The sequence below is a fragment of the Melopsittacus undulatus genome, chromosome 5 (assembly GCF_012275295.1).
Source record: "Melopsittacus undulatus isolate bMelUnd1 chromosome 5, bMelUnd1.mat.Z, whole genome shotgun sequence".
In the NCBI taxonomy this organism is placed as follows: Eukaryota; Metazoa; Chordata; class Aves; order Psittaciformes; family Psittaculidae; genus Melopsittacus; species Melopsittacus undulatus.
The window spans coordinates 79,603,177-79,619,144 of record NC_047531.1 but is presented as its reverse complement, the minus strand read 5'-3'; the positions used below and the strand labels follow the sequence as shown (position 1 = coordinate 79,619,144).

Sequence of the window (15,968 nt, the reverse complement as noted above, 5' to 3'; positions counted from 1 at the left end):
TGTTTAGTTCACTTACAGTTGAAAAAATGGAAATGTGGTGGGATTTTATCAGAGGACCAGTTATTGGACAAGTAGAACATAATTTTGTATTTTCTGCCCTAAATACCAGGAATTATCAGTAGAACCTAAAATATGAAAAGAGAAGGTATTTGCAAATTTCCTGTTCAAAACAATGAGGAATCTGGGACTAGCCTTCAATGAGTTGCTAGCTTGAGGAGAGGGTAGAAGATTAAGCACAGCCTGTCAGCATGAAGTATCAGGATTTTTTGAATCAGTGGCACAAAGAAATATATGGGAAGAAATTGTCTTTATCATAGGAAAATTCAAAACTGAAAAAAAACTTTCTTGTTATTTTAACCCTAAAAATAGTTATTATTCATGTTCAAAGTGAGAAAATCCTTCATTGCCATTGCTTGTGATTCAGAAAAAAAGTCACACCACTTAGACAGTAAATTTTCACTTTGAGTGAGCGTTCCACAATTTGTAGCATTTTTGTACTCGCTGACATACTCTTAAGGCTTTATGTCTTTTAACAGTCTTTGGGGGAAGTGAGTTTTAACCCCTGCCAAGGGGTTGTCAGTGGGTAACATTGAGGATGGAGCCTCTGGGCACTGCAGGAATTGTCCTCTCCCATATGCTGCAAGAGCAGACCAAGGCACCTAGCCATACAATGACTGTTCGTGGATAGAGCTATGGCTAAACCCTGAGCTGGCTTTGAAAATTTTGGTCCATATATAGTTTGTCTCTAGCTGAAAAGGAATTTGATGTTTAGGAGCACCTGAAAAACTCCTTCCTTTTGTTTCTTTTCTATTTCACTTATGCCTGGAGTGTTTCCATAGGGTGCTATGAGGTCAGTATAGATAAATAAATAAGATACTGTATTTCAGCCTCCTAAAGAATGACCTGCTTCTCTTTTCCCTGAACTTTCAGATCTCAAGAGGCTGTTCTGAAGCATGTGGTGCTAAAAACATCAGATCTAGCTCCTGCAGACTTTTTCATATAGTGTATAGATATGCTGGACTAACTAAACCACATGTATTTATTTACTACTTAAAAAACTTGATTAGTTATTTGTTAAAGACATAACCCAAAGAGATAGATGATAACATGCTACTGAAACAATAATTTACATAACTACCCTATGTGAAGTAGGTATATATATTTTAAGTTGAATTTGATATCACTCTTTGTGAGACCTGAGATGATCACAGAGTGAGGTTTTCAAAGGAGCTCCAGGCCAGATTTTCATGTGTTTAGAAAACCCAGCTGGTACTACTGGTCCAAGATCTCATTTATGCATCTAAATAGCAACCTGAGTACAGAGAAGTATATCTAGGATCCAATGTCTGAGACATAAATACAGCTTTTTAGCAATGTGTTGTGAGTTTTACCTGGATAAAACATTGGGATTGGGAATCAGATTGAATTCTGTTTTTAAATTTGAGGGTTGTTTGTGGGAATTTTTTTGCTTGCAAGTTTGGTTTGCTCACTGAGTTTGCTTTGTAGGTTTTAGCGTCAAGGAGTCATAAAAGGCAGAGCTAAGCTGTTAAATTGCTACCTGCTTTTTGACTGAAAGTGTATGAAACTTAAGCTGTTCTGAGTCTCCTGAGTGTAAAACCATGACCCTTTCAATGGAAACTGGCCAAGTTTCACACCCACAACAAACCCACAGAATTGTCATCCTGCTTTGGGTTTCTCTCTAAATATTTTGACACAGCTCTTCTTTCCGGCCTCAAGCAGGACAGGGATGTTTTGGCTCTGAACATGCCAGACAAGTCATGTGCTCAGTTTTTGGCCTAGATCCACAGATGGGCAGAGAGCACCAGGAGTTCTCTCACGTCTGCAATGCCAGGCACAGCAGGAAAACAATTCCAGCATTTGTAAAAGGATTAAATGTAGGAGGGAAAGCATCCTCTTTTCGTCAAATCTTAATTTCTTTCATATGTATTTGTGGAACTGAGCCATCTAAAAGCAGATGTTTTTGATCACACAGAATGCTGGTTGGGAGTCTTGGTATTGTTGAACCTGTTTGCTCTATTTGTAGTTAGGCATTGTTGACTGGCTCTGTGTTCATATGAAAATATTTTGCTATTAGTGACCTCACCTTTTCCATGCAGCTCATAGCTAACACAATTTTCCAATTATGCAGAACCTTTTCTTATTCTTTTAATGCAGGCAATTATTGAAAACAGAATTGGGATCCTTCTTCACTGAATATCTACAGGTAGGCATGTGTCTTCTTTAATTTAAATCAGATTTCCTAATATGCTGCTGGGCAAAATCATTTCACACACTCTAAATGCTGATCTGGAGATCCTTGAAAGCATTCAGAGATGTCCACTGACTTCTCTGGGTTGTGTTTTTTATGGACTAATGAGATTTGAATTTTATATGAATGTATATCTAGTTAGATAGTGGAAGCCCAAACCATGGAATAGATTTGTGCAGTCACTGTATTGGTGTATGACATTGCTGTCTTTCAGTAGACTTTCAGCCATTCTCTTTTAGCTTAAAATTGTAAGCTCTTGAGTAAATCAGTTAAGTTCCTTGTAGTATAAATAGGAAAGACATTTAGCAGTATGTACATGCCATCTGTTGAAGCAGTATTTTTCTGCTTCTCTAAGACTGTACATGCTTTATAGGTAAGCCATTTGAAGTTTGAGAAGCACTTTGTACTGCACAGAATACGTACTGTATCCTGAAATCAGTAGGTGATTATATCAATGTTTGACAAGTGTCTCAAGTGATTTAAGCAAGATAGACACAGGAGGAGTCCTTTAATGAGTGATCATTAAAACAAAAGACCCCCTTCACTGTCAAAAGTTAAGAAAGAACAAAATGCGTAATGTGATGGCTGTAGGGAAGTACAGAATTGAGTAAAGGTAGTCTGTATTTTATTTTACAGAATCAGCTGCTCACAAAAGGCATGGTGATCCTTAGGGACAAGATCCGGTTTTATGAAGGTAACTTGGATTTTGGCATAGCTACCTATATCTGTCACAGGAGTTTTGGCAAATGCATTTTGGAGGTAGTGTAATGCATTCCACTGTCTTTCTGGGACTATGGATTAGTTTTTATCACTTTGTTCCTGCAATTTGTTGTGTCCTGCCTTGGAGTTCCCATTGGTTTTCATCAAGGAGAGGTGACTGCCTAGAGGAGCAGAAAGAAAGTAGAAGACTAACTGCAGCATGGAGGCTTCCTTGTCCTTCAGTTATAGCCTGCTCAATATTAAGGAAAAGTGGAAAAATAGACTGAGATTTCTTAATAAACAAAAAACTAAGCACTAAGATCCCAGGTAGTTGAAGTGACTGGCTACACCCAAAATAATGTAGGTTGTTTTTAAGAGTTACTCTGGATTCATGTAGACATAATGGGGTTAGACAGGTCAAGGAGCCATTTGTCTGTCTGCACCTTCTGTAAGTGTCACCTTATGGAAGTAAACATCAAGGAGAGAGCTGAAGCACCTCTCTTACGAAGGCAGGCTGAGAGAGTTGGTCTTGTTCATCCTGAAAACAAGAAGGCTTCCGGTGTGAGGTGTCCCTGCCCATGGCACGGGGGTTGGAACTAGATGATCTTGAGGTCCTTTCCAATCCTAACTGTTCTATGATTCTATGATTCTATAACAGTATAAGATCTTCCAGTACCTAAAGGGGGCTTACAAGAAGTCTGGAGAGGGACTTTTTACAAGCACATGTAGGGATAGGACAAGGCAGAATGGCTTTAAACTGGCAGAGGGGAGATTTAAATTAGGTATTAGGAAAAAATTCTTTACTGTGAGGGTGGTGAGGCACTGACACAGGTTGCCCAAAGAAGCTGTGGTTGCCCCACTCCTGGGAGCATCTAAGACCAGGCTGGATGGGACTTTGAGCAACCTGGCCTAGTCAAAGTTGTCCCTGCCCATGGCAAGGGGATTGGAACTGGATGATCTTGAAGCTCCCTTCCAACCTAAACCATTCTGTGATAACCTCCACTCAAAGTGTCATTTTACAGTCACTCTCATTTCATGTCTTATGCTATTGTGTGGCATCTAGATGTGCTTAAATACACTGTTTTGTCCTAGATGTAGGCATACAAGTTGCACCAAGGGGGTTTAGGTTAGATATTAGGAAAAATTTCTTCACCAGAAAGGTTGTCAAGCACTGGAACAAGCTGCCTAGGGAAGCGGTTGAGTCACTATCCCTGGAGGTATGTAAAAGATGTGTAGATGTGGCATTTAGGGACCTGGTTTAATGGTGGACTTGACAGTGCTGGATTAACGATTGGACTCATTGATCTTAAAGGTCTTTTCCACCCTAAATTATTTTTTTATTCTGTATATCATCAAAGGATGAAATGGTTTTGGAATAGCTTGAAGAATTATTGCTATGTAAACAGCCTGAATATCTCTGGGGAGTCTTGTGATTTTAAAGAAGTGCATCTTTTCTTTTCCAAGGCTGCAGTCATAATGCCACTTAGTCTAAATATGCTGTTTAGGCAGTATTTTTATCCTGGAGACAACTATTTCCATTAGTTTCAGCTATCAATAAATTCTAGATGTGACCTTTCATCACTGACAGTACAGTTGGTCAGATTAAGATGGTGCTATGGGACACAGCTTTTCTGATGAAAAGGTAGTAGCCCTAAACACCGCAGAAAGACACCAAGTTTCACATTAAAAGAATACCCCCCAAAAGGTATGCACTCTTTAGCTGAACAAAGAATTCTTCCATTATATAAAATACCAGCTTGCAGAGCATACAGGAACTGTAAGGATGTCAAGGGCTTCATAGCTGCTCTGTATAAATCACAAAGGAAGTTGGGTTTAAAGTATCAAATCAGCAAATTAGATGTGGAGACCTACTGAAGTCCAACCCATTTTTCTTTTGGTTGTGCTACTTTGAAAACTAAAAATGTACTATCTCTAAATTTTGAGATCAAAGCTGAGATGAAAAACTGAAATATGAGACCACTAAATAGATTTCAAGTGTAGGAGCAAGTTTACCAAATAAAAAAATTTAGCAACCTGTTATGTTTATTTGGGGTTTTACTTAGTATATTATTTTGTGGTTGCCCTTTAAAATATGGTCAGAAATCCTGGTAAGGTGAGGATTAAATCAGTCATGTTTTTTCCATGTCCACCCTCAGAAATGTGAGCTCACTAAAACTGGCAAGTTTCGGGAGGGTAGCTGTAATGTAAGAATCTCATTCAGAGGCAGAAGTCTTTCTGACAGACAGCTGTTTGGTAACTTGCCTGGGGAGCTGTGGATGGATGTGAGTTTCCAGGGCTGAATCTGGTGTTCTTTGCAGCAGAGGCAGCAGCACTGCAGAGTCCATCTGTAGTCAGTGACTCCATGGCTCTCAAAACACCCATGACAACGCTGGGAGCATAGAAATTTTGGGAGCTTCCATCCTCAGCAGGGCTCCCTGTCTGGGTCAGCAGCAGCAGCAGTCCTGCCCTCAAATCTCAGGCTGTCCCACATCCCATGGTTTGAGTTTCCCTATCTGGTTGGTGTTGAAGTTTTCAAAAGTGAAAAATGATCACTTCAGAGCACACCTTAGAGGGTTTTTGTCCTGCAGTGGGTTTTGAAACAATGATCTTTTTTATTCTTATATTTCTCACAGGAGTCTCAGTTAGCTTTTAGAAGCACTGTGAAAAGTACTGCATGTATTTTTATGTCATACAAAATTGACTATACTGTGCATCATTGAAATGAGCATGTAGAGTAACTCAGCTTCCTAAAATCTGGCAAATGCTTCTGGTAAATGTAGGGATCTTTGCTTGATGTCAAAACAAACATATCCTTGAATGGAAATGAAAGTCACATTCTTTGGTGTGAAAGATGTTCATCATGAACAAACCATAGGAATTCTTCCAGGGGCCCCTGTAAAAGGCCTGCCTGGCAAAGGCAGTTCACCCTGCAGCCTTTTTGAGCCGCTGTACAGACATCCATCACTTTACAAAGCAAGCTGGCCACAAGATGAAAGGAATGTATGATAGTAAATGCATGTTTATCTCAACAGAGTAATTTGATTTCATGCAATTCCAGCAGCAAGATTTAAAAATGACTGATGTTCGGCACCCACATCTAGGGCCAGATTTGTAAGGGCTTAGTTTCCACTTAACCTTAGCTTGTGGGTAACTAGCATATTTAACTCTTTTTAAAACTCTGCCCTCAAGGCATAGAGGGATTTGGCTTCTCCTTCATGATCAGATTTACCTCTTTGGAACACCATATTTCAGACACTAGTATATGGAGGTTATAATGCAACAGCATTGTTGTGGTTTAACCCCAGCTGGCAACTAAGTGCACATCACAGCCACTCACTCACTCTCCCCTGGTGGTCTGGGGGAGAGACTTGGAAAGGTAAAAGTGAGAAAAGACAGTTTATTAGGTAAAGCAAAAGCTGTGCATGCAAGCAAAGCAAACCAAGGAATTCATTCATCACTTCCTATCACAGGCAGGTGTTCAGCCATCCCCAGGACAGCAGGGCTCCATCATGCGTAACGGTTACTTGGGAAGGCAAATGCCATCACTCCAAATGTCCCCCCCTTCCTCCCTCTTTCCCCAGGTTTGTATGCTGAGCATGATGTGATATGGTCTGGGATATCCCTTGGGTCAGTTGGGGTCAGCTATCCTGGCTGTGTCCTCTCCCAGCTTCTTGTGCACCCCCAGCCTGCTTGCTAGTGGGGTGAGAAGCAGAAAAAAAGCCTTGGCTCTGTGCAAGCACTGCTGGGCCATAACTAAAACATCCCTGTGTTATCAACATTGTTTCCAGTACTAACCCAAAACACAGCCACATACAAGCAACTACAAAGAAAATTAACTCTATCCCAGCCAAAACTAGCCCAGGTATTTATTATAATTATTATTCTGCTAGGAAATTTTGGACCAGATTCCCTGCTGTTTAATGCAAGGCAAATCTAGGAAAAAAAATGAAACCAAGAACACCCTTTTCAGTCTTGTACACAAGTGTGTAGGACAGAGAGAACTCCTGCCTGGTCGTACAGAAACAAAGACCTTGGCGTGGTTCACACGCCAGCAGCTGCAGTATAGCATGGTGATCCACATTTGTCACTGAAAGCACTTAAAGTCATTAACCCAGGAATAATTCAGGAGTTGCAGATGGGCCAGAGCTGGTGCTATTTGTCATGTACTTAAAAATGCAGGGAGATCAAGTATCCCATAATAAAGATTGGCACTTGGCTAACTTTGAGTAGGAGATGCTTTCATGCAGTTTCATTGTGATATATGTGTAATTCTGGGCAAAATATTCCTTGGCTGAGTCCCTAAGTAATGCTGTAATACAGAAATTAAGAATAGTATCTGATTCTGACACCAATATTAATACTGATTGGTTACTATTGAATTTGCTTCCTGATAAGCCATATTGTCTTTTTTGAATGCCTCATAATCCGTGATGCATATATCTCCATAATACTTGCTGGTGAAGGTGCAGTGGCATTGTTCTCCATTCACAGTTGGATTAGGGACACAGTGATGCTAAAGAGCTTGCCAAAGGTCACACAGGCTGTTCTGGGGAACAAAGATTTGAAGCCAGCATCCAGATTTTGACTGCATCCTTTGACAGTTACAGTAAAAAATAGAACTGCAACACACTTTTTCCATAGATCTTGGATGAGATATTCTGTGTAACCAGAGACACAGCGAAGTTAAGGAGTTGTTTTGTCAGGCTTCTCCACAACTCCCCAGGTTTGCTCTGCTGCCTTACTGGTTGGAGGACAGAGGGGAGAGTGGTGAGGGAGGGATTTCTCTGCAGGAATGCTTCCATGTTTAACCTGCTGTGCCCTCCTCCTACTGCTCTCCTTTTCCACAAGGTATTAACTGCAAGAAGAGGAGGAGGAGGCGACCTGGGCTATTACTGTTTGTTCTTCATTCTCAGAAAATTTGAGTAAGCTCTAACCTGAAAGTCTTTGAGTTTACTAAGAACTTCAGATGCATCACCTGAAAAGACACAAATACTGAATGATCTGATACACAAAAGGAATACTATTTCCATACTGCTAATAGTAGCTGTTACATGATTCATCTTTGTGTATAGTAGCATATTCACATTGTTTCCTACATGTCTTGGTCGTTGCAGTTACTTATTGCAACATAAACAGTTCACTGTTTTGTTTTGTGTTTTTGCAGGGCAGAAACTACTGGATACCTTAGCTGAAACCTGGGACTTTTTCTTCAGTGATGTCCTGCCCATGCTTCAGGCTATTTTCTATCCTGTGCAGGTGAAAAATTACTCTGTTACTATAGAATCTTGAAAAACTGGAAAAAGCAACTTTACTGGTTCATCAGCAGATTGATGCAATCCTTAACTCTCTCTCCTTGGGCCAACCTCCCAGTGCAGCTGTTCTGTATAGTCATGTCATGCAAATAAGTTACTTATGCAAACAGGTTTGAAGTGCTTGTGTGAAAAAGATGAAGGGGAGCTTTGAAAACCAAAGTGGACTGCAGAGAGGATGGTAATTCCTTCTGCCAACTGACACTAAAAGTCAAAAAAGGTTATGAATGATAAGGTCTAATATGCACACTGTGAAGTAAATGGAGCTGTGTTGACTTAAATATCTGCATATGAATTTGTACTGGAAGAATCTCCATTTTTGAAAAGGAGTTGTATTTCTGAGATTGAATTCTATGCTATTGTAAGTGCACAGCAATAGTCAGTGGAGTGAGACCAATTTACATGGGCACAGAATTTGACCACGGTCATTTTAGATCCACTTGATCTGATTCGGATGAAGGATCAATCTTCTAATTTAGTGATGGCTACAGAGTGTTGTTTGTCACTTAAATCCCAAAGAAATCCTTGTACCAGATAGATACAAGTGACCTTCTGGAGTTGCTCCTATATGCCTAAGGATTTTAGTAGGAGCTTGGTGCCTAAACATATTTGAGGAAACTTCAGAAACCTTCTCCCATTTTTCCAAGCGGACTTTATGCCTAAAACGATTGTGTGGATGTTAATGGTATTACCATTTACAGATAATACAGGTATGAATTCAGTGGAAAAGCTTCAGCTTTACACAGAATTTGATTCTGAAGGGAAGACCTCTAAAACATGCAGGGCTACTTCACCCATTCACTTGTGTCTCACTAACAGAAACTTTAAAAATGATAGAAATAAGATGGTATTAGAACACAATGGGAGATTTTGTGTTCCACATAATTCAGATGTAAGGCATTTGAACACCTAGAGATATAGGTAGGCTCTCAACCTGATTTTCCAAAGCACTTGACCAAATTAGAACTCAGATGTTTCTGAAAAATGCATCAAATACTCCTTTTCACTGTTGTGTTCCTGAAGCCTTTGAAAGCAATTTAGCAACACAAGTCTCCTCACCTTTGAGATGGAAATAATTGCTTGAATTTTCAAAAGAGCTTAGAGGGGGTAAGAACCTTAAATCCCATGCAACTGCAAATAGATCTGGGTGCCTGATGTTCTGAGGTTACTTCCAAGAGCCCATCTGGTGCTCTTGTGAATTCAGTTCATCAGAGATTGAAGCAAATTTGCAGCCTTCAGTATAAATTGCTAACAAAGTGAAAAGGAATGGGTGAGGTGGAGTGGAATTGGGTCAGTCTTCTTTATTCCAAACTAAAATAAGTCAGTACTAGCTGTATACCAGGCCTTCTGGAAGTGCTGATATTTGCCTGTCAGCTCTCATAACTGCAGGCAAGAATATGTATGTACAGCCATATATACCCAAGTAGAAAATCTTGATGCCAGACACAGGAACAGTTTTACAGCCCTTCATAAGGCATGCAGTGTTAATCTCTGCAGGCAGACCTAGCATTGTTTTCTTCAGGTGAGATTTTCTTCCATGAGAATGTATTCTTGAACTGCAAATAAGATATCTTTGAAAATGCATTATGAAACTTTAGCTCTGCTCTTTGCCTTATAGCAAAGTCTTCCAGACTGTAGAGAAAAGGGGGATCCATAGGTGGGCTGAGTTGGGATTCCCATTGTAATTTGAAGACAGTAACCAGACAGTACTAAAAATCTTGACAGGCAATAGAAATCCTGTTTTTCAACATTGCTTAAAAAAAATCACCCAAACAACCAAACAAAAAACCCCAAACCCCCAAACCAAACATATATGATACTTTTCATTGCTGTGAAAGTACAAAATATTCATATATATCCTGTGCTCAGATATGATCCCCCACACTGCACCCCGCCATTTTCGCACACAGTCAGGCTCAGTCATTGTGTGCAACACTCGTTACTGCCAAATCAAATTCACTGTTCAGACTTGTGGGCTGCTCTGTGTCCTTTGTATGTTTCCTTTGCTTTTCATTTAGGTTTACCGTTCTTGTAATCCCTCACAAGTGGAGGAAGGAATTTTGACAGAGGATATTGAAACTCGTTTTCACGCTGCTCATGATCTGTCTTGCTTTGTTTCTGTTTCTAAGGGGAAGGAGCCCTCGGTTCGGCAGCTGGCTCTTCTGCACTTCAGGAATATAATTACCCTCAACATTAAGTTAGAAGATGCATTATCACGTTCTCGGGCCAGAGTTCCACCTTCTATTATTCAGATGCTTTTAATACTCCAGGTAAATTGGCTACTTTTCTCAGTCTGTTTTCTTTCTTCTTGTACTGTATTGCTGAAGCCTTCTTAAGCAGTCTCTGATTTTGCTCATTCATTGAACACTTTTTACGCAGAATTACAGAGCTTCTGTGCAGTTAACTGTGGTCCTGATACCTAAAAGTAGAGACCACAGAGGTTCAGATCTCACACCTTAAGATACAGAGAGCCTGAGAGTAAAGACTTGTTTTGAAACTTGGGCCTTGAAATACAAAGTTTTGCAAGCAGATCAGTGTATGTGGTAATAATGTGACTTACATTAAATGTGTGTTACTGCATTAGCAGTTCTGGATATGAACCTTCACATCTGGATTAGGCAGATTATGTTTGAATCATGGTCATATTTGGTCACTAGAACCAAATTCTGTCAAAGCTGTTGATACAAAACTATGAAGACCAGATACTGTTGTCTTAAGTGTTAGATTTCTTTTTTCTTTCAGTAGTAGTAGTGAGGAGAAACAAAGTGGGGAATTCCAGGCAAAAAGCAAGTTTAAGATTTTTTTGCTTAATTAAAGAGAAGCATGAGTTTGTGTTGAGGAGGAGAAAGGTTGAGGCAGAAGGAAGGGAGAAAGAAGCAGATTCTTAGGGTGTGAGGAAGTTGAGATTTTCTTGGCTGGTGATTTTTTTTAATAAACAATTTTATTTACAGCAAACAAAAGGATATAGTTTCTCACTTTTAAAATGTTTCTTTGCTCTACATTTCCATCTGAATTAGTTCTGTGTTTGAAATTGTTTTAAATAACAGGATAATCTGAAGGTCAGTGATGAAAATAGAGCAAGGAGTAAGATTCTCTTTGCTGGGTACAGAAATGGTATTTCACCCCTGCTATCATAACGTACTTGTTGGAGTGTGTATAATGGTGTGTTGAACCTTCTCAGAAAAAGATACTTATATGATAGGACTGCCATCTTGCCCCATGTCTCACTTCTCCCTAGCCTCCATCTTGCCAAATGCTTCTTGAAACTGCTGGCCGACTGCGGCACAATGACAGTAGTATTAGAGATATTAAGATTCCTAGGAGCTTCGTGGAAATTAGTATCTGGAGAGAGGAGAGGAGCGGAGCCTCAGGGTAAAACTGGAGTGTGGTTTTAACTGCATAATGAGACATCAAAGAATTCACATAATTGAACTGTGAACCCAGCAGTGTTAATAGACACCAGAGACTCCACATGAGAGAGAGCACCATCGTGAAAAACTTAATCACAGGAGGGTTGTATATCAGGCCTCATCCCTTCATAGATGCATTCTGAACCAGGCTTCAGCAGTATCATTACTAACAGACCTGCAGGCTTTTTTTGTGGTTTCTTCATTAGAGAGTCTGTTGGCTATGGGCAGGATCCAGCTTCAAATGAATTCAGTGGTGAGCTGGGAACTGAATAACATCCTGATTTAGAAAGTTCATAGGAGGTGGAGTCATTTGCCAGGATCAGCACTACAAGAAACTGTTGCTTTGCAAATCTGCTTTCTTCAACAACCAGAAGTGTTAACAAAATGGATGCTTGTTTAGGGTAAAAGACCAAATCCATTCTCATTGCAGATATGCTGACGGAAATCAATAATGAAGTGAAAGGGAGTTTGCCCCTGAGCATGTATTTCTGCATACGTTACCTACATGTGCTGGGGATGGTGAAAGCCCTTTCTTGGCAATAGCTCTGCCAAACTTGTGGTTTAAAATCTAATGGAAATTACAGGAAAAGGTCAAAAGAAGATCTGAGAATTAGCTGTTTACATGCTTAGCAGTGTTAGTCAATAATTGGATTTCAGAGCAAAGGCTTTTTCCCAGGCTCAAATGTCACATTAAACAAAAGCAAGTTTTATACATTTATGGCATAATAATGGAATTTTCTTGTCTTAGTTTAACTGAACATGTGAATAGGGCTGGAAAAGAGATGACAATTCAGCTGTCCAAAGAGCATATGGTGAACTTATGTGTGGGGACTTTCCAGACTGGGAGATGGTGTCTCAGTGTGGGCATTGTCTAATCCCCATTTCTATCTACCTTGTGTATCTCTTCCATCAGAATCTCAGTGACACTGGATTGGACTTCTGTGGCTAGAAGATGAGTCTAGTGATGCTGACCCTGGACCAAGTATTGAACTTGGTGCTAAGTTGAGCTATTTTTGTCCTGGACAGCCTCGTGCAGCTGTGTTACTTAATTAAGGAGTAGGCCATGTTTTTCAAGACAGCAGCTGTAATGTCAGCTGAAGGTCACAGGTTGACAAAGGCCCATGCTGACATGCACCAGTCTGTCCTGTTAGACTGGGTTAAAGTGGCAGAGTGCATCTGATATTGCTCATGTTTTAGCTTGTTGTAGTGTACAAGAAAAGATCTGTCGGTTTGTCGGGTAAATTTCCTTATGGAGTGAAAAGGAAGCTTTTTAAAGAGGAAATGGAAGCTGCAGCAGTCATTGGACTTTAAATTCAGGAGGTAGTTGCTGATTTGGCAAAGCTCAGTAAGCACGTTTTACCTGAGCTTGCATTAGCTTCACTGGCTTCAGCATGTGAGCAATTTCATTGACTCCTGTGAAGTTACTGACCTACTGCAAGTTGCACATGTTCCTTGCTTGCTCAACAGGCTGCACTCTGTGAAGGAGAAAAAACAGTCCCTGCTGAAGACCTCCTGAATAGAAGGACCTGAACTTCATTGTTTGGGTGATTTTTTTTTCCCTTCTTTTCATCCTTTTTTGCCGTCCACAGTAAACGGGCCAGCATAGCCTTACCCAATTACAATGCACAAACTGAAACGCTAAAATCCTTTGCGGCAGCTTTATAGGCAACATAACTTGAAGTGCCTTCAGGATATTCCTGTTTTAAGTTACAGGGTCTTCAAGAGCAGAGTTATGGCTGAGTAAAGTAAAAGAATTAAAGAATCATAGAATGGTTTGGTTTGGAAAGTACCTTAAGATCATCTAGTTCCAACTCCTCTGCCCTGGGCAGGGACGCCTCACCCTACACCACGTTGCCCAAGGCTCTAGGCAGAGCTCACATAACTATGCCAAGTAGTTGGTATTGCCTTGACCTTTCTCTTTGGGTGAAATTAAGAAGCTGGAGGGAGAAGGATAAACAGAAGTAGAGATTGGAAAAGAATTTTCTTCTTTGTGCTTTTGGGAACAAAAGAGAGCAAAACTACTGCTAGAGGGTAAACAATCTGACTTACTTCCCAAAGGATGTTGTCAAAGACGACCTTTGCCACTGAAACTGGAACATCTTTTCTCCAGGTATCTCTCCTGAGGTCTGAGTATATTGGAGAAGCACTGAAGAGTGTTTATCTGTATCTTTCAGTTAACATCAGGTTTATTTGCGTTCACAAAATCTCTCTGGGTAACCCGTGGTATTTAAAAACCCCAGAAGAGCACAGCATAGTATCTTTCGTGCTGAGGGATGAAGCCTCACTAAACATTAAGCTCTGAAGAGAAAAATAAAACCTGTGGTTTCCTTTTTGGCCTCTCTGAGCTTCCTTTGAACTCCCTTGTCTGTTGTCTTTCTCTGTAAAAGAAGACAAAAAAAATAAAACTGCACAGTGGGACCGATTTGTTATCTCTGAAAAAATCCTAAATATAAGTTCAGCTCCTTGCACTTTAAAGGGGTGGAAAAACACATTGCAAGAGCTGAAAACAAAATCCAGACTTCTAGTTTTCCATCTCAGCAGCCACATAGCAAGCTGAGGACAGTGTAGTGGTTAAAAACCCCCTTTGCTATGAGAAAACTGCAGGGTCCTGCTTGTGGGAAACAGATTTGCCATAACACTACAATATGTGTTAGCTGGGGTCAAATTCTTATAGCTATAGGCTTTTGAATTTGCTGGTTGCTTTTGAGAGGTTGTCTTACTCAGTCTCTTAGACCTGAAGCACAGGTTGAACAAAGCGGTGTGGGCCTGATGTTTTAACATGCTTTTAATTTCTCTTTTACCTTTTTCTGAATTCCTGGTTTATAAGACAAAGTAGAAGCTAATAAATGTATTTTAAAATACATTTAAAAATTAAAAAAAATTAAAATAAATCTCCATGAACCACATGCACTTCCCTTGGGTTGTGCATGAATGCGTTTTCTTCCTTCCTGGTGAGAGGGTGGCTTGTCTGTGTTATTTGCATCAGCCCCATAAGCACATAAGGAGTTGGGTAGAAAATCTTAAAGCTGGGACACTGGCTGACACAAAAGGAAGAGTCTTTTATTGCTTTGTGTTGACATACATAAAACTGAGAATCTAGTCCTCAAGATTTACGCCTTAAGAGTATTTTGTAGAAACAACACTCACTTCTAAGCAATATAAGTTCTCTTCGTCTGCCTTAGTACCAGCAAGTGTCTGTCTCTGCCAGCAAGTGGAGTTTGTGGTAATTAAACTGACACAGGTTTGTTATCCTGGAATGAGTTTGTATTGCCACAATTTTTAACAAGGCATAACATTCATTTATTGTAAGAAAGAGTTTTTTGAAAGACAATCTTGACCTTTTTGCTATTGAGTACTCAGCATATTTGATTTTTAATTTCTTCATATGGTTTTCATTGTTGTGCTAGTTTTCTCGTGCTGGGAATCATTTCTGCATGGAGGCAGCAAAAATGCTAGAACTGTTTCACATACATTGTGGGGTGTTGCCTTGAGCAGGTTAGGATGTGCTGTGTTAATGAGTATGAGACAAGAAGCTGGGAACTGATCAGAAGGTTCAAAACAGTGACAGCAGCACTAGCCAGAATGCAGTGCGGGGGAGCAAGTACCAACCATCGGCTGGCAGGAGTGCTAAATATGCTATTTGTACTAACCAAAGTAGTAACTGACTTGCTTGTTTGTCAGTCAAGAGTAATTCCCCTGCCATAACTGGGGACCTTGGTGTAAGTGGTAAGAATGTGAGTCAGTGACAGTCGGTGTCTATCCGTTTTCCATTTACAAGCTGTAGGCTTATAGTTAAGAAGGGAAACCACATCAGAGATATTTTCCTTCTGTAATGCTTTTAGCTTTGCTTCCACTTGGCACTTATTTCACGGCTCACCACAAGTGTGTTTTTTCTAGGGGCAGTGATGGGGAGGGTGAGTGTGGTTGCTCTTAACCATCTGGTAAGCCTGACTGACAGGGGCTTTATCAGTATTAGTTCCAACATAGTCTCCATTTCTGCACCACAGAGGTTGAAAGATCTGCACTCATGTGGATCCTATTTGTAACTAAGGCCAATGAAAGTCCATTGCCATGTGAAAACAGATTTCATTTTGAAATCAGGTACTCTCCAAAACTAGCTCTCATCGTATTTGCCAACACTACATATTGCCACTTCTGTAATCTTAAGCAGTGTGAAAACAGGAAAGCAATATAAAAATACTGTAGTTGTTTTGCTTTGTTACATATGAACCAGTCTCATGAACATCACAGTGTAGCAATTCAAATGTGTGCCCTGTCCCT

At 40.2% G+C, this 15,968-nt stretch overlaps 1 protein-coding gene across 2 annotated transcripts in view; it reads left to right on the top strand.

Moving 5' to 3' along the window:
* Window positions 1-15,968, top strand: part of PRR5 (proline rich 5) — a 53,716-nt gene that overhangs the window by 15,405 nt on the left and 22,343 nt on the right. For both annotated transcript variants that reach the window (XM_031053593.2, XM_031053591.2), the window contains 4 exons: window positions 2,176-2,224; window positions 2,906-2,963; window positions 8,133-8,224; window positions 10,407-10,547. In XM_031053593.2, the coding sequence (XP_030909453.1) occupies window positions 2,176-2,224; window positions 2,906-2,963; window positions 8,133-8,224; window positions 10,407-10,547 (340 nt within the window). The remainder of the gene's footprint in view (window positions 1-2,175; window positions 2,225-2,905; window positions 2,964-8,132; window positions 8,225-10,406; window positions 10,548-15,968) is intronic.